Source organism: Nannobrachium achirus, assembly GCF_963921795.1.
Source record: "Nannobrachium achirus genome assembly, chromosome: 20".
NCBI classification, from domain to species: Eukaryota; Metazoa; Chordata; class Actinopteri; order Myctophiformes; family Myctophidae; genus Nannobrachium; species Nannobrachium achirus.
The window spans coordinates 20,895,993-20,916,254 of record NC_137827.1 but is presented as its reverse complement, the minus strand read 5'-3'; the positions used below and the strand labels follow the sequence as shown (position 1 = coordinate 20,916,254).

Here is a 20,262-nt window from a genome sequence, read left to right as displayed (position 1 = left end):
GCTTGATTGGGACGATCCGCTCCCAGATTATCTCAGAACCCAGTGGGAATCATGGCTGCAAGACCTTAAGAACTTGTCCACCATAAAGATCAACCGGTGCTATATTCCTGCAAATTTCACTGTCGCTCAGTATGAGCTTCACCATTTCTCAGATGCGAGTGTAACCGGATATGGCGAATGCTCTTACCTCAGAGCTATCAGCACAAACGGTGAAGTCCATTGCTCACTTGTCATGGGTAAGGCACGTGTTGCCCCCACCAAGGTGACGACAATACCGCGTCTGGAGTTATCCGCCGCAGTCATCTCGGCAAGAATTAGTGCCCTGCTCAGAAACGAACTCGAAGTGGACAATCTTAAAGAATATTTCTGGACTGACTCTAAAGTAGTCCTTGGATATCTAAACAATGATGCCAGAAGATTTCATGTTTTTGTTGCCAACAGAATTGAGAGAATCAAGTCTCTTACTGAAGTGAAGCAGTGGCACTTCGTTCAGTCGGAATCGAATCCGGCAGATCATGCTTCGAGAGGGCTAACGGTAGAGCAGCTTGTAACTTCAAATTGGTTTACAGGCCCAGAGTTCTTATGGGAGAGACAGCTACCTGAAGGAGAAACCATAGTGAAAGAGGTCATGAGCGATGATCCAGAACTTCGCAAAGCCCAAGTATTTAATGTACAAGCGAAGGAAAAGAGGACATTGCTGGACCGCTTACAAAAGTTCTCCGACTGGACAAGAGCAGTTAAAGCCATTGCCTTCCTAAAACGCTATGCTCAAGGGGTCAAGGGTCTCCCACTTAAAGGTGAAGCCACAAGTGTGGAGCAGCGAAAAGAGGCAGAGATTTTCATCATTAAGCTGGCACAGGAAGAGTCTCTCAGAACTGAACTTGATAGTGTCAAGCTTCACAAGTCAGTTAAAACAAAGGACAAGAGCAACAAGCTGCACGCTTTAGACCCATTTATTGACGACGTGGGGGTCCTAAGGGTTGGAGGACGTTTGACAAGATCGAGTCTTCACCCCCATGTAAAACATCCACTGATTTTACCTAAAACAAGCCACATATCTTCATTAATCATTAAGCATTATCATGAACGAGTACATCATCAAGGAAGAGGAATTACTGTAAATGAATTGAGATCAAATGGAATTTGGATCATCGGATGTAGCAGCGTTGTTGCCTCTCATATCCATAAATGCACAAGATGCCGAAGATACAGGAGAAGCACGCAAGAGCCAAAAATGGCCGATTTACCACCGGAAAGAATGGAAACGACTCCTCCCTTCACGTACTGTGGAGTGGATTGTTTTGGCCCCTTTTATGTGAAGGAGGCTAGGAAGCAGTTGAAAAAATATGGCCTACTGTTTACCTGTTTGTGTTGTAGAGCCATCCACATCGAGATGCTCGATGACCTTACTACAGATGCTTTCATCAACGCTCTGAGGACTCTAATTGCAATACGAGGAAATGTCAGGCAATTAAAATGCGACCAAGGCACGAATTTTGTTGGCGCAAAGGGAGAATTCATGGAGGCAATGCAAGGACTAAATGAAGAGCAATTAAAGCAATATGGCTGTGAATTTGTAATGAACTGTCCGTCTTCCAGTCATATGGGAGGAGTCTGGGAGCGACAGATTTTAACGGTTCGAAATGTATTGATGGCAATTTTGGATCAATCCGCCCAAAGACTTGACAGCACGTCGCTCAGGACGTTCTTCTATGAAATAATGGCTATAGTGAATAGCAGGCCTCTCACTACCGAACACTTAAACGACCCTACGAGTCTAGAACCACTGACACCTAATCACATACTTACAATGAAATCCAGCATCATCATGCCACCTCCAGGGCAGTTCGTGAGCCAAGACATATACTTACGGAAACGATGGCGGCAGGTGCAGTTTTTGGCTAACGAATTTTGGACCCGGTGGAAGAAGGAGTATCTCCTCAACCTTCAGCAGCGACAAGTCTGGCAGAAGGAAATGAGAAATACAGAAGTCAATGACATTGTGATTTTAAAGGAAGAGAACGCTCCACGAAACCGTTGGAAGATGGCTCGAGTAGTCGAAGTTTATCCCAGCCCTGATGGAAGGGTCAGGAAAGTGAAGCTTTTAATGTGCGATGCGACCTTGGACGATAAAGGGAAAAGGAGTACGAGACCTGTCTATCTTGACAGGCCCGTACAGAAGATTGTTTTATTACTTGAAGCAAATAAAGTTCATAGTCAAGACTAATGTTTGGGTTTTTGTTTTGTTCATTTGTTTTGAAAGTTATTTGAAATAAAAGGATTTATTTGGTGGGAGTTTGGCTGACGCAATTTGTTTCCCAATATATTGCTTTGAGAGCACCTTTTGTTTGACGTCATGAAATGCTTGTTGTCTCCGCCTTATATGGCAACCCGAACATGGCCGCGCTGCAGCCTCAGTCAGTCTCTCTCCTGTGAGAGGAGGCAGAAAAGTTTGTAAGCGGCGTGGTGAGCTAAACAAGGTGTGTTTGAAACTGCAACTTTTGTCGTATTTTTGATGCACTGTTTAAGTTTGATTGCAAATATTTTGAGTTTCATTGATGGGTTGTTTATTTGTTTTGGTTTCAGTTGTTCACTTTGTAGCCCAATATGTTGGATCCCTGGACTCATTCATTCCCTTTGTTTTCCCATGCAATCAGAGAGGTGATTTAATTTCTGTATTTTTTCCTTTTACCTTTTTTGTCATGATTTATGTTCTGTATGCTGATTATTATTTTCTCTCACTCACAGTTTTGACGGGTTTAATAAACTCTGTAAAAAACGAAACACCTGACTGGTTTATGACGAAGGGAGTGACAGTTTAATTTAACTTTGCGGAGAGGAGAGCTGTTGCAACTCCGACAGGCCAGCTAGGGTACCAGCCCAGGTGCGACGACTTGTGCGTAATTAGACATTTTTAAAAGGCTTTCATATAGACTACTCCTGACATTTTTCAAATGAGGTTTGTGCTAATAGATCACTGGGCTATTTTCTGGGTTTTAATTAGGCCTACAACAACACAAATAATAATAATACATTTTCGGTTAGTCTGACAGACTGACACTTATATGCAGCAGGGGAAGGGGAGCAGAGGAGGGGGTGCTATGACATCATCGCACTCTCCCTCACGGCCGAATTCCGATATTACACCGTTGCGAAACTGATGCGAAATGGTCAACTTCAACACACTGAAGACCATAGCTGGTGCAATAATCCAGCCCCTCTTTGACTATGGAGTCCACGTATGGTATCGTGACGCCCCACAAGCCCTAAAAACTAAACTCCAAACAGCCCAAAATAAACTAATTAGGGTCCTGCTTAACCTTCCCAATCAGACTCACCTCACCGCTACTCACCAGTTAAGAGTGGGGTGGCTCAGAGTAGATGACAGAGTACAGCAACTTGCAATGGGCCTGGTGTACAAGATACACTACACCACTATGATACCCAAGTACCTGTCAAAATACTTTATAAACGTTAAGGATGTCCATAATTACAACACCAGAGGCAGTGCCACAGATCACGTTCAACCCAGAGTCAACTCAAAGAAAGGGTCGAACTCGTTCTTCTGCTACACCACAAAAATGTGGAATGCCTGCAGCCTTACCGAAGGCCATAAAGGAGTGTGGATCACTAGCATCCTTTAAAATTGCCCTAAAAAACCACTTACAGGCAGCAGCCGTTCACAACTGGTAAAAACCTAGCCCAACCCTACCCTCCCTGCCCCTTCCTTGTATATACTGTACATACTGATTGTTTAGACTTACTGTTACCTGCCCCTTCCTTGTATATATTGTATATACTGTACTTACTGATTGTATAGACCTACTGTTTTCTTTTTTTTCTTTACATATCTACTGCATAGTACTGTGTTCTATTTGTCTGTCATTCAATGTTATATGAGATACTTTAATGGTTTCCTGTTGAAATAAGCTTAGTCTTTTCATGGATCTCCTTTTAGTAGACCTTGTACCAGTGAACTGTACCGTCATGAATCTGTACATTTTCCTATGCAAACTTCTAATAAAGCCTTCAATCAATCAATCAATCAAACCGCAGAAATGCACCTTCAGAGCCGAATTCGGAAAAGTATCGGTTAGGGTCATGAAACCGCGTCTCCGTGTGTCAAAATGGCCGAATCAATAGTAAAAACTATCGTCTACAAAAAAATCGACCTCATGTAATGACCCCCTAAGAAATTGATACAGGCATTCGTTGTCCGATCTTGCATTCTGAAGTCAAATACAGCGAGGGTTCAGATGCCTTTACGCGCTCGCTTTACGCACACATTGTTTGTGTGACACGTATTCTACATTACAAGTTTATTGCCAAGCCCCTTTCAAATAATTGCAAAATAAATGTTCTTAAAGGAGTAGTTCACCCCCAAAATTACTTTTTTTTCCTATTGATTAGTCACGCCATGGAGACTAGAGTTCAATAATATATTTAGTTTTTTGTCGCATTCCTAAGACAGAAATGTGATAACAATAATTTACCCCCATAAATTCCGGATGGGGACCCGTTTCGAAACGGGTCCCCATACCTCCTTGATGGAGGTACCGCGCGAGAGTTTTTCAAAGGAAGGAGGAGGGAGAGGAGCCAGGGGAAGACCACCTCCAGGCTCCGTCGGGGGGCGGCGCCGCCGCCGGCCTTCCCCACCGAGAGCCACTCTCTTTCCCATACACGAGATGGCCCGGGTGCCCCCCAAATCCTGGTTCTTTTTCCCCTCCGAGAGGGGAGAGGGGGGAGAGCTCCGTCCGGAATCAATGGGGGTAAATTTACTTGAATCCAATTTTTGTCTTGTGTGACAAAAAACAAAAAATATTATTGAACTCTACTCTCCATGGCATGAGTAATCAATAGAGAAAAAGTCATTTTGGGGGTGAACTACTCCTTTAAACGTAGCGTTATCCCAAGATTAACATTTATGACTACTAGCCCTTACCCGTTCAAAGATGTGAGCTCCGAAATGATGTGCAGTGTGTGGGTTATGGGATGTGCACTGTGCACAGTATATGAGGGATGGAAAGTAACTTTAACTGGTGCTTGCATGATAATATGTAGGAGCCCCCCCCCCCCCCCCCCCCCCCCCCCCACACACACACACACACACACACACACACACACACACACACGCACACAGAGCTGGTTAAACATGTTCCCTCATGTTAGATGCAGAATAGATATGCCTCATGCTAGATGCAGAATAGATAGTAGATACACCATAAAAATGCTAATATACAGCATATGATTTGTGAAAGTGACAAACGGGCTTCACAGTTATGTCAGGTGTGTTCATATGCTAATGGTGATGTGATTTCAGATCAATTGCTCCAGCCACTGAGGAGAAACGCTGTGACAGACAGACAGACACTCACTCAGACAGACACTCACTCAGACAGACAGACAGACAGACAGACAGACAGACAGACATTCGGAAAATTATATGTTTGATGAGTGGAGTGGAGTGGAGTGGAGATGTAACGAATTAAGGTGATGGTCATTCTCAGTAGCTACAAACCAGTAGCCTAATGATAAGATAATAAACCTTTATTGGTCCCATTTGGCAGCAATAGCACAAAGAGATAAACACATGGGTACAGGCAAAACTAGAGAGATAGGAATAAGACTAGAGAGATATAATACAGTAGCCTACCTATAAATGTAAATGTGCTATCTATCTTCAGTGAATATCCTATGCATGAATGGATATAGCCTACTTCTATCGCCAATAAATATTTGAATATATGTATCTATCTACACAGTATCAACAGTGCATGAGGTACAGTGTCAGCCGGATTTCATAGCCAAATGGCTATGGATAATGGCTGTATAGTCTATAAACAGTGCATAATAATGATACAGAATCTATATCTATCATCATTATTACTTGTTATGAGTCTCACAACAGTTACCCCTAAGAGGCATGTGTCAGGCAGGGGCCTGAATGAGCTGAATGTCCCCGCAATGATGTGCCCACTAGCTCCCCATAGATGAGATGTGATGGGTTCATCGGGATAGGGTCCCCCTTCCTCCTCATCCTCCCCTCCACAGTCCACACCCACCTCCGTCTGTCCAGTTTAACTCAAATAGCCTTCCTCACCATCCCTTGTGTTAACCTGCATCCAAATGTGGCCGAGAGAGTCGCAGCCCCAGCCTGAAACCTCAAAAGTCTAGTATCTGCCCTCGTTACATAGGGATGTCCCTTTGGAGTGATGGTTAAGATATTGGACTTGAGACCCGGGTTCAAAGCCGCGTGGGGAGGTTCGGATCACCTCCGTTACATTGGTGCCGTGACCCGGATCCGGGCTTCCCTGTAGGAGGAGGTCAAAGGGGGGTGAGTGTGGCGGAGAGAGTCCCAGCCCCAGCTTGAAGCCTCAAAAGTCTAGTATCTGCCCTCGTTCCTTAGGGATGTCCCTTTGGAGTGATGGTTAAGATATTGGACTTTCACGCGGGGTGGGGAGGTTCGGATCACCTCCGGTACACAAACACCCACCGCAAAAGGAGAGGACACTGGCTATTGCAGACAGGTAAAACATCTGCAGCATGCTGGAAATGACTTGAGCATCCTTAAAAGGCCAAAGCACGCCAATGCAACGGGTCGCAACTCCTTGCAACAGTTTTAAGGCCATGTCACACCAATGCAACTCTATGAGGGTACCACAAAATAGAATATCCAAAGACACTGACATGAGACTTCTGCAGAATGAACTTCACATTATAGGTTTACAGGTGTAAAACAGTGTGCAATTCTCTGTACAAACTACCCACAAATAACAGATAGATAATAGAGGGGGGGAAGTCTATAAAAAAACTAATAACACAACAAAACTATATCTATATCTAGTACCTCAGTCATTTGTGCAACCAGCGACATCAAGCAGCAGATGTAGGAGGTGTGCGCGTGTGTGTGTTCCAAGTCTTTAATACTCTTATTGACATGGTAAATGTAGGTCATATTATGAGTTTTGGGTGAGTCTAGGCACACCAGTCTCTTGTGCAAGAATAAATATACTTAGCAGCATATCAAACATATGAAATATGGAAATGGAGTGTATATAAATTATCATGCTTATCACGATGAACATAATGTGGCCAGGGGTTAATTCTCTGAAATTGAGTGCAAGAAAGCAGAAATATCAGAAGGAATGCAAGCATTGTTCAATTATCATTCACCAGCTGCACTGAGATTTATTTCAGCATCTTCAGTGCAGTGATTCCTGGAGAGCTTTGTTAGCACAGTTGGTCACTCCAGTGGTTTGTTGTTGTGCATGTCTTTCCATTTGCTGTGGCGTCTAAGGGACGGAGTGTGCTAAATAATAAAACATGACCTCTGGTTTATCCAAGTATTGTCTTTGCCAAGGGTCAAACCCGACGAAAGAGCGATCCCATGAGTGGGAGGTTGATAGGCCTATATTGTATTGCAGACCATCTCCAAGTCTTTTGTTGTTGCCATTAATCATCTGAGTATAACCATTATGATTATGGAGGTGAATGGGCAGCATCGGAATGACGTGTCATTCCCTTAATTTCTTCAAAACCTTCATTTGTATCAAGATACGCTTCAAACTATTGCATAAACTACTTTACAGTTCATTGCCGTTGCACTAGCACTATAGTGTCTCATAAAACACCCTGTTCTCATAATTTTAGAAACTATTCTCCCATTTTACATACTTATTGCATTTCATCTGTTTGGAATGGTGTGGCACTATTTGCACACATGCTTGAGGCTTTTGGTTCTTTATGCAGCAGCAGCAGCAGCAGCACCATTCTCATGATAGATCTGTCGGTAGTCTGGGATCACTTCACTTTTCGGGGTTGTAACCGGTCTGGAGCGGAAACTACAACACGTCATGTTGTAGTACTCAAAGTACTACAATTTGCCGGAAAGATCAAACCGGATTCAGTTTTAACCCAAAATGATTCCCATGCGCTCAAGGGCCTACCTAATAAACTCCTTGATGCAGAGTAGTTTTGCTTTTGAAAAATTTGTTTGGTATATGCATCTTTTAGTCCAACTCGTAGCGACTGGCAAAACTACACTAGGCTACTCGAGCATTTTAATAGGGATTGGGGAAACAAACGGGGGGAAACAAAATAAAGCAACGCTGCTTCTTCTGCTTGTGGTTTCCGCTTTAGGCGGAAACCAAACGGCCTGTTGTGAACGAACACCAGGCTTTCCCCCAGAAAACCTGGTGTGGCGAGGTTAATCTGTTGGTAACTAGAGAACTGGGCACTTGAGAAAACTGGTCCTGGGTTTTTGGGGACAATGTCCTGGTAGGCTACACGACACTGGTCAAGTATTTCTCTGTGGAAAGCAAGGATCAGAGCAATAGTAGATGCTCTAGACCGTAGGTCGCAGTTTATTATGAAAACCGTCACATCTTGTCTCCGTCTGTTTAGGCTACACCTTGGTTTGATGCTCTGACATCAGGGGAACATAATATGGAGATCCCTGATGTCATCAATATTAAGCCCATATCTAACAGGACTTCATATGGGAATGCCCATATATGGAGGCCACAACGGCCACATACCACACTAACAAAATCTATATATGGCCAAGACAGCCCATATCTGTGTGGCTGGTTCTACAGACAGGGATCTCCATATATGGGCATAAAAGGGATTGATGTCAGATGTCATAGACGTCATAGGACTTTCACATAACGAATAACTGAGTATATGTTTGGGGTCTCACAGCATCTCCATATAGCCATGGATCTCCATATACTGTATGGGTAACTGGTCCAGTATACAACACCGGTCAGATGGTGCGAGGTCGCTTGTCGCCTACATCAATTTATGTAGTCATAAATACAATTATAGCCTATGAAGGATGCTTAGTTAACTATTTGTGTGTGTGTGTGTGTGTGTGTGTGTGTGTGTGTGTGTGTGTGTGTGTGTGTGTGTGTGTGTGTGTGTGTGTGTGTGTGTGTGTGTGTGTGTGTGTGTGTGTGTGTGTGTGTGTGTTTTACAAAACTAAAATAAAGACAAGCTGAGAATTGTTTAAAGAAAGCTAGGTCACGTTGTCTTTATTTGCTCAACAATAATGTATTAATAATGTAGGATATTATCATTATTGTTATTAATAATCATAATAATATTAACATACAGTGTAAACATAGATATTCATAAATTCACGCCTCATGCCAGGTGATGCATGTTTGGAGAACATTGATCTGCCAGAAATGGTCAATATAAACCCACAGTGCAGTGCATGATGCCCAACGAATGAAATGAGACACCCGCGGGTCAATGGCAAGACTGATGGTCTGTTTATTTTAGGGAGCAGCTGTGAAAAGTGGCAAAGTTAAACGAAGGGAAATGACGTGTGTGTGTATGTGTGTGTGAACAATTCCGCCATCTTCTGCTGGTGTAGTGTATCAGTGTATATGTAGTCAATGCAGCCGTGCTCAGGTATGTTCCATTGACGGTTCTTTGTTTTGGTTGTATTTCTCCCTTGCATTTAGCGGGTTCAATGGTAGGATCAATGGGAGGTCAATTGTAGCGTTTTGTATCTCAACAGCTCAGTCACTTCTCTGAACGTCAAGCTTAAAGTGACACATTGTGATACATTGTTGCTTATTTAGGCGCCGTGAAGAAAAGTCTCACTAGAAAATGTGTAGTTGACAATGATATGAACGTGAGATTGCTCTGTGATAACAGCATAATGTGCATTTATAAGAATCTTCTTATCCTAGACGTCCAATGTTGTTTTCTCATATAGAAATAATGTGGACAATTGGCACAGCAGCGCAGACAAAGCAAATCAGTTTTTCTTCCATTAAAAATACACGCACAATAATGAATTCTTACAATAATACAACAAACAACATAACGTGAAAACTATTATAACAACGAATGCATTTGAAAAGTTGCTTTCAGTTTCACGAGCCATGGTGTTGTTCCCAATTTCATGCCTGGTGTTGCTCAATGCTCAGCAGGAGAGGCTGCTTGAGGACAATAGTAGCATAGGAATATTAAATATAGGTTACTGTTGGAATTTTCCACTGTGCTGTGCTGTGGTGTGAGACTGCGTTTGGCATTTAATGTGTGACACGACCGAAATGCACTGCACTGTCACTGTGTCTGTGACTGTGAGCGTCTCGTCGGGGACTGATCATAAAATTCCGACCTCAGTCAGTGTCCACGTATACACGCTGGACAGCGGCTCCGTAACGCAATCTGAACACAGTGTTCTTGAGGTGATAAATTATTACGGGCTATTTAACTCCCGAGTGTGTAGGGGATACGGGTCCACATTTCAAATGTGACCAAATGATTTTGTACAGTCTTTCTGTGGTTAGTACAAACGAGGACTTTTACGCGACACTCCACTCTCCACGAGTCCACGCGTAGCCTCGCAGGCAGGCTATTAACGTCGTTTTAAAAACGATCTATCTTCTGCGCGGCGACTCCTGTCCCTGTCACTCTCACTTCGACTCTAATAAGCGTTGTAGGCCTATCCTATAGCTTATCCGTCACCTCCTCAATAACTCTTGAGGTCGCGATTTTTGTTGGTTTAAAGGAGTAGTTCACCCCCAAAATGACTTTTTTTCTATTGATTACTCATGCCATGGAGAGTAGAGTTCAATAATATTTGTTGGTTTTTGTCACATTCCTAAGACAAAAATTTGATTTGAGTAAATTTACCCCCATTGATTCCAGATGAAGAAACGGGTCCCCATCCGGAACGAATGGGGGTACATTTATTGTTATCACATTTTTGTCTTAGGAATGCAACAAAAAACTAAAAATATTTTTGAACTCTAGTCTCTATTGCGTGACTAATCAATAGAAAAAAAAAGTCATTTTGGGGGTGAACTACTCCTTTAATGCCTCATCCATCCTTTAAGCACTTTCATAAGGGTTGGTAACTAGTTGGGTTATAATTTTAAATGGTTGTTGGGGTGGCAATATGACAGACCTTCAAAGCACATGACATGAGAAAAAACAAGACGTTTAGACGTGTAATATCAAATGATCCAAGGAGGCGTGTGTCATATAAAACTCGTGAACCTAGCCTATGGCATGTGACACAGGGTGGCAGGGAAATTAAATAAAACGAAATATTGCAGAATCAGAAGAATCATCTTTATTGTCACACTCACATCACAGGGTTGCAGCAGGTGTAAAATAGTGGGTGAAATCAGTTTTTGTGCTGCATAATTTTGATTGTTTCCAGTGGGGAGGGGGGCAAGTAAGGGTAGGGGGGAAAAAAGGTTGGTTAAATAAATTAAAATTTAGTTTATTTTTTATCTGTCAAAAAGTGATTTGTCTGTTTTTAGATTTTGTTCCCATATAAGTTAAATATTTTTCAAATTGATTTTTTTTTACTAAATTAACTAAAAAGTTCGATAATCTGGTCTAAGTATTGGGACCAAAAAGTCTGGTATTGGACAGGTTTAGTAGCCTACCTAATCCGCCGCAATGCCTTCAAGGTTGCAGGGTTTGATCAAATTGATCTTAGAGCAGCTTTCTTTGCTGTATATTTTTGCATTTGTAGAAATGAGCTTATGTACTTCATGTGTGTCCTCAAACACACATGACCTGTTTATACAGTTTATGTAATGCATGTGTATAGGCTATATATTACATGGCCTTAAAAGCCCTGAACACTCAACACTGTACACCTCTAGTCAGGTCAAGCTGGTTTGGAGCTATATGCATCATGTTTCCTTAGTGTTAGGCACATCTATGATGTGATGTACAAGTACACCCCCTGGACTCTAGTATGTTGCAGGGATTTATCCTTAATCCACCCCTTTAGGCTTTAGAGTGCCTAAAGGGGTAGGCATTGGCTACAATTTGTATGCCTTTATTAGATAGGACAGTAGACTGACAGGAAATGGGGGGAGAGATGCGCTGCAAAGGTCGTCCGGATCAGGAATCGAACCGGCGACGCCGCCAGGCATCAATGCCTATGTGGTATGCTCCTGGACCAGTAGGTAGCCCCTGGCTACCATTTTTATAGTTTTTGGTGTGACTCTACCTGGGATTGAACCCTGACCTCCCAGTCTCAGGGCAGACACTCTTAACCACAAGGCTGGTAAATTATTGAATGGGTTTTTGGTTTAAAGCCTGAAACAAGGTCAGCAGTTAACAGGGGCATTCTTGGTACATACAGTATATGGTTTAATTCACAGTGTTGACTGTTTTACTTCTGTTGATTGCATTCAAAAGAAATCATAAAACAGATTTATTTTGCAGGACAAAAGTATCATTAACCTTTATTTGCAGAGAGAACCAGAAGGGCAATGAACTGTAACTCCCTGCTTCCGACTACACAAGTACATAACAATGTCATCCCTGCCGGTCACTTTATTGAAAACGCCCTTAGGGAATAGAGATGCAACAAAACTCATAGAAGTGTGAGGGAGCTGTCAATGACACCTAGTTTGTACACTACACAACCTACACTGCCCTGAGAAGAGGTGTAAACTACTAGACTTACTTGCATGACCTGTACGTATGAGTGTTCAGGGCCTACATTGCATTACGCTCAAGCTGTTGTATGAGGCAAACTGTGACTAAAAGATTTATATCGCTTGTTTGTGGCTAAAGACAAAATTAATTAGTCAGGTTTAGTATAGCATACCCAAACATTTTCCATGTCAAGGACCCCCAACATCAGATCCACAAGCTCACAACCCATCACACATTGTGAGGTTCAGGTTGTAGATCAACTATTTTCAAATAACCGATAAACTATAAACTGATGTTGATGCTATATTAAGTAATTTTACTGCCCCCCCCCCAAAAGGACCCCTCTTTGAGAACCACTGTACTATAGGCTGAGATCACAAAGGTGATATAATGGTAAATAAAGTATCTAAATTATATATGAAGACTTATTTGTTTCCTATGTCTACTGTATTTCTTACCCTACGTAGACTACCTGTCACTTAAGCAAGGGCTTGATCTACTTTGTATTTTTGGCAGGAGCTGAAAAATCTATACAAAATAACTATAATTGACTCATTTTATATTTGAGGTGACTTCATATTTTGAGTGATAATAGTGGTATGTTGTTTTTGGATATTTGCCCGGCACTACAAAATCCAGATCTATTATTAACTTTTCTACGCATCATTTTGATGGCCTTTATTTCCTTGTGTGCGTGCGTGTGCATGTGCATATGTGTGTGTGTGTGTGTGTGTGTGTGTGTGTGTGTGTGTTATAACCCCAACCCAGATCCAGCATAAAGGGGATGAATTGAGGGATACGTTTTTTTTGCCTTTAGTAATTAACCTTGCTTTGAAGTGCGTTTAAAGTCAAGCGTGTCATCCTTGATGGAGTGTTTGTTGCCTGTGTTGGAGTCATGCAGGTGTCACTGTACTTTGTGTACCCAGACAATACATACTGTAATCTGAAAAACAAATACAGTTCAGGACATAAGGTAACCCGAGCTGGGAGGAGGAGTTTGAAAAGTCTCAAAGGAATACTATCACATGACGAAGAGCAGTGATAAATACCAGGACATGAAGGCAAGCCTCAACACTGGCAGAGCAACTCAGGCATGAAAGGGTTGTACATATGTGTCTGGAGCTATCCAACACCACTCTCTTGATTTAAACTGTCTGCAACCCAAATGCACGTCTAGTCGTCTACTAAATCTACTAAAATAAAAGCAGCGCTAGGAAATTAATGATAAAGCAGTAATTTTGCCTTTTAAGCACAGATGGTAGTCAGTCGTGTTTACCTGCTGATAGGTATGGTATGGGCGAAGTTAAGGGAGGAGCAGGCCAGGTAAATAACAGCCGTTAAAGAGAGAGGCCTCACACGCAAGGAGAATTCTGTGTTCTTCTCTCCAGCTCCTAAATGCTGCAAAAGGCAGAAGGGAAAGACAGGAGGAGCATGAGCGAGTTCCAGCCAGACTGGATGGACTGCCACCAGAAGCCCCGCGGAGAGTCCTGTCCTCCGAGGACGGACCTCTTCTCCCCGGGAGAGAACGGCCACCACCTGCCCCTGGGAGACAGCAGGCTGGACATGGACTCCCAGAGCCTGGACACCACACCCATTTACCCGCTCATGGAGACGCGGTTGTACAAGCGGCGCTGGGTGATGCTCTTCCTGTTCTCGGCGTACTCCATGAGCAACGCCTTCATGTGGCTGCAGTACGGCATCATCAGCAACATCTTCATGCGCTTCTACTCGATCGGCGTCCTCGCCATCGACTGGCTCTCCATGATCTACTTCCTCACCTACATCCCGCTCATCCTGCCCGTCATGTGGCTGCTGGACAACCGGGGCCTCCGGGACGTGGTGGTGGCGGGCGCCGCCTTCAACTGCATCGGGGCGTGGATCAAGACGGGCACGGCCATGCCCAGCATGTTTCCCATGACCTTCTTTGGCCAGTTCATGTGCTCGGTGGGCACGGTGTTTGTTCTGGGCATCCCGTCCAGGCTCGCCTCCCTGTGGTTTGGCCAGCAGGAAGTCTCCACCGCCTGCTCCATTGGAGTTCTGGGTAACCAGGTGTGTCTCCGTTTACCGATTTGGCTTAAACGCTTGTGTGCCGTCTGTCTGAACAAGTGCCAGTTTGTTTACAGTATATCGGGTGTGTGTGAGAGAGAGAGAGAGAGAAAACAAACATTTTGAATGGCAATATGTTGATAACATCTTATGGGTGATCTGTACTGTATGTACCTCATTCTTCCATCATAAGTGTGTGACTGATTTCTGTGCTTTACTAGTGTCTCTGTGTCTGCGAACGTTATCGCCTACCCTGTCAGAGCTTTTCCTCTTGAGTCAGCAGGTTTCAGGAAGTGAATCCCTCTCTGCACTTGGGGGTTGCTACAAGTTTATTCATATGGTTGGTTGCATAATCGTCAACACTGTGACTGAGGGATCTTATAAAGTCCCTGCTATGTGCCACGAGAGCCAAGCACTTACTAGATCTTTTCATGGACATGATTTTCTTTTGTGAATGTTGGTTAATATGACTTGATGAAAGGCAGGTTTTCATAATGTGACCATAAATCAGCTGAACCTTTTGTATGAATACTAACAACTTTTGCTCACAGCTTACATTCAGTGCATTCATGGTAATGACCTCTTAATAATCGATTTGCTTAAATCTAAGGTATTGCTTGATTCCCAGACACATGTTTGAGATTAGATTGGAAGAATGAAATGGTCCGTCCTGGGAACCTGCTTTTGTCTTTCTGTGATTCCTAAGGGATAGTCAGTTTATTTACACATGGGGATATTCCTACTTTAAAGGGTATATCCTTAATATTTACACTCTAGCTTTCAGAGCTTTTTATAGGATCGAGGTTGCATAAGTGCCGAACAGAGAAAGCTTCTAGAGTGATATGAATACAGAGATCTAAATATAGAAATTCATGTTCTTGGATAGTGTTATCAACATCAGGCCTGTTGGGCCTATAAATACGCAGAAACCTGACTCCTATGTGTAAACCAAAGTCTTTATTTTTAAACCAACGCCCAGGGGTTGACACTAAGGTCTCAGAGGCACTTGCCCGTTGGGCAAGTACAGGTCATGTTCTACTTGCCCAAAGGTCATGCCCACTTGCCCAAAGGTCATGCCCACTTGCCCGAACTCATCCATTGAAAAATATAAAAATTACTCTTCAATTTAACACATGTCTTTTTTACTTTCTGGGGCTGTGCGATAAAAAATGTGTATGGGTTCACACTTGTTATTTTACATTTTTAATTGTAGCAACAGTAAAAACAGCACATTATAGGTAAACGGGGCTCTTATTTTACATTCCACAGACCAGAAGGCAGAGCACTCTGGCCACGTTCAGGTGTTTAGACAGATATCTGGTGTTGTGTTTATAGACGGTTGTTGCGTTCCCTCTCAAACGAGCACTTGCCCGGTCGGGCAACCTGAAAGCAAACTCCACCTGCCCGAGAGTTTTATTTACCTGCCGGGGGCAGGTGGGCAAGCCTTAGTGTCAATGCCTGAACGCTATAGGGGCGTGGTGCAAATTCACACATGCAACAGGTGTGTCAATATAGATTCTCACATTGTCAGGAAATGGAGGAGAACACAAATGGCCCAGATAAGACTTCTTGTGGATCACAATTTTGAATAAAAGCTAGATGGAGCCTTTTAGAGAAATGTTCAAAGTGAATATTTGTATGTTTGTTTGTGTACATGTGTGTGTGCGCGCGTGTGTATGTGCGTGTGGTTTGTTCTTCCTAGCCTGGGGAAATTGCGGGGAATGGCGGGTGACTTCCACCACTCCAACCGTCTGCTTCCGAACAGACTCCCACGGCTTGGGTAAATTATCTGTACAATGAGATGTCACTGAGAAAGCTTCATGACAAGATAGTTAGGGCTGATGCAGAGGGTAATCAGTTATGCACCGCAAAAATATATGATATTGATGTTACTCAGCTTAAATACATTTATGTTCCCTAGCATAAGCTATAAAAACATTAAAGATGGTCCCCAGAAAACGCTCTGATATGGCATATTTTAACACACACACACACACACACACACACACACACACACACACACACACACACACACACACACACACACACACACACACACACACACACACACACACAGTACCACACCTTCTACAAATGGAGAAGGTCACTACTACAGAAGATGACCCACGACATGGGATTGTAAACAATCAATACCAGCAACACAATGCATGCAAACCACTGAGTAGATGTATTATACTGGACTTTAAGGCTAGGTTAAGGCCTTCTGAGAGCTTCTGAAGAGCATTAGCTCGAAACGTCCCTTGTGGATGGATTGCACTGAGCTGAACAGTGTGTGGACCTTCTTTCATGTTTTTGTTGCTATCTTCCATTGGCCCAGCACCTGCTTTAAAAGGTGTGACTAGTGACTACTATGTATTGTTTGCCCCACCATAAGCTCCCCTTAGTTGATATGTTTTGCTGAAGAAAAAAATAGCAGAAGAGGTCAGTGAGTCAATGCAAATCCTAGCACACAGAAGAAAAATAAAAGGCCAAAAGGATCAAGTTAAATAGTTGAGGAACACACAGGTCACGCATGATGTGAGAATGATCATCTTTCTGATGCGCAGCTCTTTCTTAGGGAGCCGTCCAATGGAGCAAGTGGTTATAGCACAAAGCCCTTCTCCTGATGCATGACATGGATGACTAGGGTTCCCAACACGCATCTTTGGGAGGTTAAGTGACGCCAAACATGGTTAGAGTACATTTCAGTGGCTCACCATGTAATGCCACTGCAATGCCACATAAGCAAAACAATTATTCTCGTGAGTAATTTCCTCTCACATGTATTAGGATAAACACTGCATATCAGTCATTTTCACGCATGTTTCTGCTCTATGATCCAATCCCCCTTCCTGACCCTGGCTTTTATGGGGACATAAAGGCTGTATTGTTGCTGTTTTTGTTGTTTACTTGCTCATACAGTAGCTACTTTACTCCTTTTGACTCTGGTCCCAAACCTGATACTAAGTAACCAACTTCTAGGCTGAAAGAGTCATCTCCCCGTAGTCAACCATTTGTACACTATTAAACTGGTTACTGCACCATGGCATGTGATGTCTCAAAGTTCAAAATCGTTTTTATCTCAGTTATTTTGTTTATGTTGATATTGAAGTGAAGATTGTTTTGGACTATCTTAAGACTTGATGGTTTACTAAAATTGTTTTGTAAGAGAAATGTCAATGAGTTTTAGGGTTTCCTTTTTAACAATTTTGAGTTGGCTTTTCTCTTCATTTACTTTGCTTTGACTTCATGACTGTGATTTCAACAATATTACCTCTAAGCTGCTCATTAATAGGCTCCTGCAAGTCTTATAAAAGCTAGCGCTTGTAAAATGACCACAAGGTAAGTTGATCCACTTTTTAGTAGTAAAGGTTGGTTTTGTAGAAGCTGTGGGCACAGTGCATCATCTGTAGAAGGTAGGCAAGTCCCAAACTGACTACGTTAATCACTAAGGTGGTGATTAGCATGCTGGAAGGATTGAAGGTCTGAAAGACACATTCATAAGTACTTGCACACACATTTTTACAAGAGGTTTCCACCCCAGAGGAGCATGTCACGTCACCTCTTGCCCTTTTCCCATCTCACCTTTCCCTTAGAGCTGTGGGACCCCGACAGATGTCCTCTCTGAACTTGAGGCTTTCTGTCGCACCAAATTCTGGGCCCTGGGTACAAGGATTCACTGCGGGCCCCCCATGAATGTTCTTCATAGGGGGAACTGTGAATGCATTATTACTCATTATTTAGTGCTCTAACTATTGAAAAATAGCAGATATACAAGCTCACAGCGCGGCACCGAGTGCTGCGCTGCGAGCTTGTAGAGCTGCTATTTTTGAAAAATCGTGAAAAATCGTCTTTGAATATTTCAAATTCTTCTACGTTTTTTTTGGAAAAAAACTATGTTCTATGTCAGTGGTGCTCTAACTTTTTCATGTGAAGGACCCCCAAAATGATATGTATTTGGCCATGGACCCCCATCTCAAAATAATTTAGTTCCAGGGACCCCCCAGAAGCAAAATTTGAATTACAAATGTTCGCTTAAAAAATACATATATTCAAAGATTTGCACACATTTTCACGATTAAAGAAAAATGGCAGATCTACAAGCTCACAGAGCGTCACTCGGTGCCACGCTGTTTTTCAATAGCTAAAATATAAAATAATGAAGGCCCCTCCACCTTGGGCCCTGGTAACTCAGTCCCACTCCCCCCCCCCCCCACTCTTGTGACACCCTTGCTAGGAGGCAGAGGAAATGTGAAATTTCTAACGTGACGTTTAGTACCCCTACTTATCGTCGTTGTCGGGTGGAAACCTTGTATGTCCAAAACTGTTCGTTTTGCAATCATTTAAAAATGATTTAAGCACACAACAAGCACACAACGCCTCGCACCGTTGTGTGCCTGTAGATCTGCTGTTTTCACTACTTTTGTGCGACAGCCTTGTATGATGAAGCAGGGCTTTACTTTGCGAAAGAACGTAAACGTTTGAAACTTGGAGATGCGAGGTTTCCAAACGACAACAACGTTATTCAAGATCCACACTTGTTGCCAGACAGCCTGTTGGCAAGGGGCTTTTAACATAGTCTGAAGACATTTGTATGTCACATTTCTGAACAGTCTTTTCCAAGAAATACGATCCCTTTGCTCCTCTGAAGTGTCCAATATGACGCACTGTTTTCACTGTATTTTAACAGTCAACAGATTATCAAGCATGCTCTGTTGACTTTTTCACAGCAGCATATAGTCAATGTAACACTGTCAAATGCCTGTGCTGTTTACATTTGTTTTTGAATACACCACATTTTAGTGTGTTTAAAAACAAAGCTGCATATGGGTCACCTAATTATATATTTTGTCTAATGTGTTTTGTTTAAGCCTTATATGCCTTTTCGTGCCTTTTTTTTATCCCTATGGTTTCCCCTTTAGACGTGTGTGTGTGTGTGTGTGTGAGTGTGAGTGTGAGTGTGAGTGTGCGTGTGAGTGTGAGTGTGAGTGTGTGAGTGTGTGAGTGAGTGAGTGAGTGAGTGAGTGAGTGTGTAAGCTTGGACGCATGCATGTGTGCGTGGACACTTTTGGAGATGACACCTCTTGATGCTATGTGTTTGTGTTTCTCGCCCACAGCTTGGCATTGCCATCGGGTTTCTTGTGCCACCGATGATAGTGCCTAATGTGGACGATCTAGACGAGCTGGCGCACCACATCAGCATCATGTTCTACGTGACTGCCGGAGTGGCCACGGTCCTCTTCATCCTCGTGGTCATGGGTAAGTCCATAGGGAGAGATAAAAAATCCTATATCTAAAAGTAAAAGCAATCCTATCAGTTTATAGGAGTAGTTCACCCCCAAAATGACTTTTTTTCTATTGATTAGTCACACCATGGAGACTTGAGTTCAAATACATTTAGGGTCAAGGGTCAAGTAAATTGACCCCCATTGATTCTCACACAAATGCATTTGCGTCCCCATCCAAGGCCCATGCATTTGTGTCCCCATCCAGAATCAATGGGGGTAAATCTACTATAATATTTTTTTTGTCTTAGGATTGTGAGCAATACAAAAAATATAATTGAACTCAAGTCTCCATGGTGTAACTAATCAATAGGGAGAAAAAAGTCATTTTGGGGGTGAACTACTCCTTTAAGAGCTGACATTAAATCCTAATTAATAAGGCTGATTTTCGGAAAAGAATCGGCTACTTTAATTTAATGACATTTGCCTAAATTAGACTTGAACCCCTCACCACAACCCCCAGAAAATGTCTGTTAACTACATTGTGATGCTTTGTTCCTTT

General features: G+C 42.8%; 1 protein-coding gene across 2 annotated transcripts in view; it reads left to right on the top strand.

The window, feature by feature from the left end:
• Positions 1-9,381: 9,381 nt before the first annotated feature.
• flvcr2a (FLVCR choline and putative heme transporter 2a) overlaps positions 9,382-20,262 on the top strand; it is a 34,830-nt gene continuing 23,949 nt past the window's right edge. For both annotated transcript variants that reach the window (XM_080751305.1, XM_080751306.1), the window contains exons 1-3: positions 9,382-9,420; positions 13,818-14,478; positions 19,593-19,734. In XM_080751305.1, the coding sequence (XP_080607431.1) occupies positions 13,825-14,478; positions 19,593-19,734 (796 nt within the window). In that variant the 5' untranslated portion in view covers positions 9,382-9,420; positions 13,818-13,824. The remainder of the gene's footprint in view (positions 9,421-13,817; positions 14,479-19,592; positions 19,735-20,262) is intronic.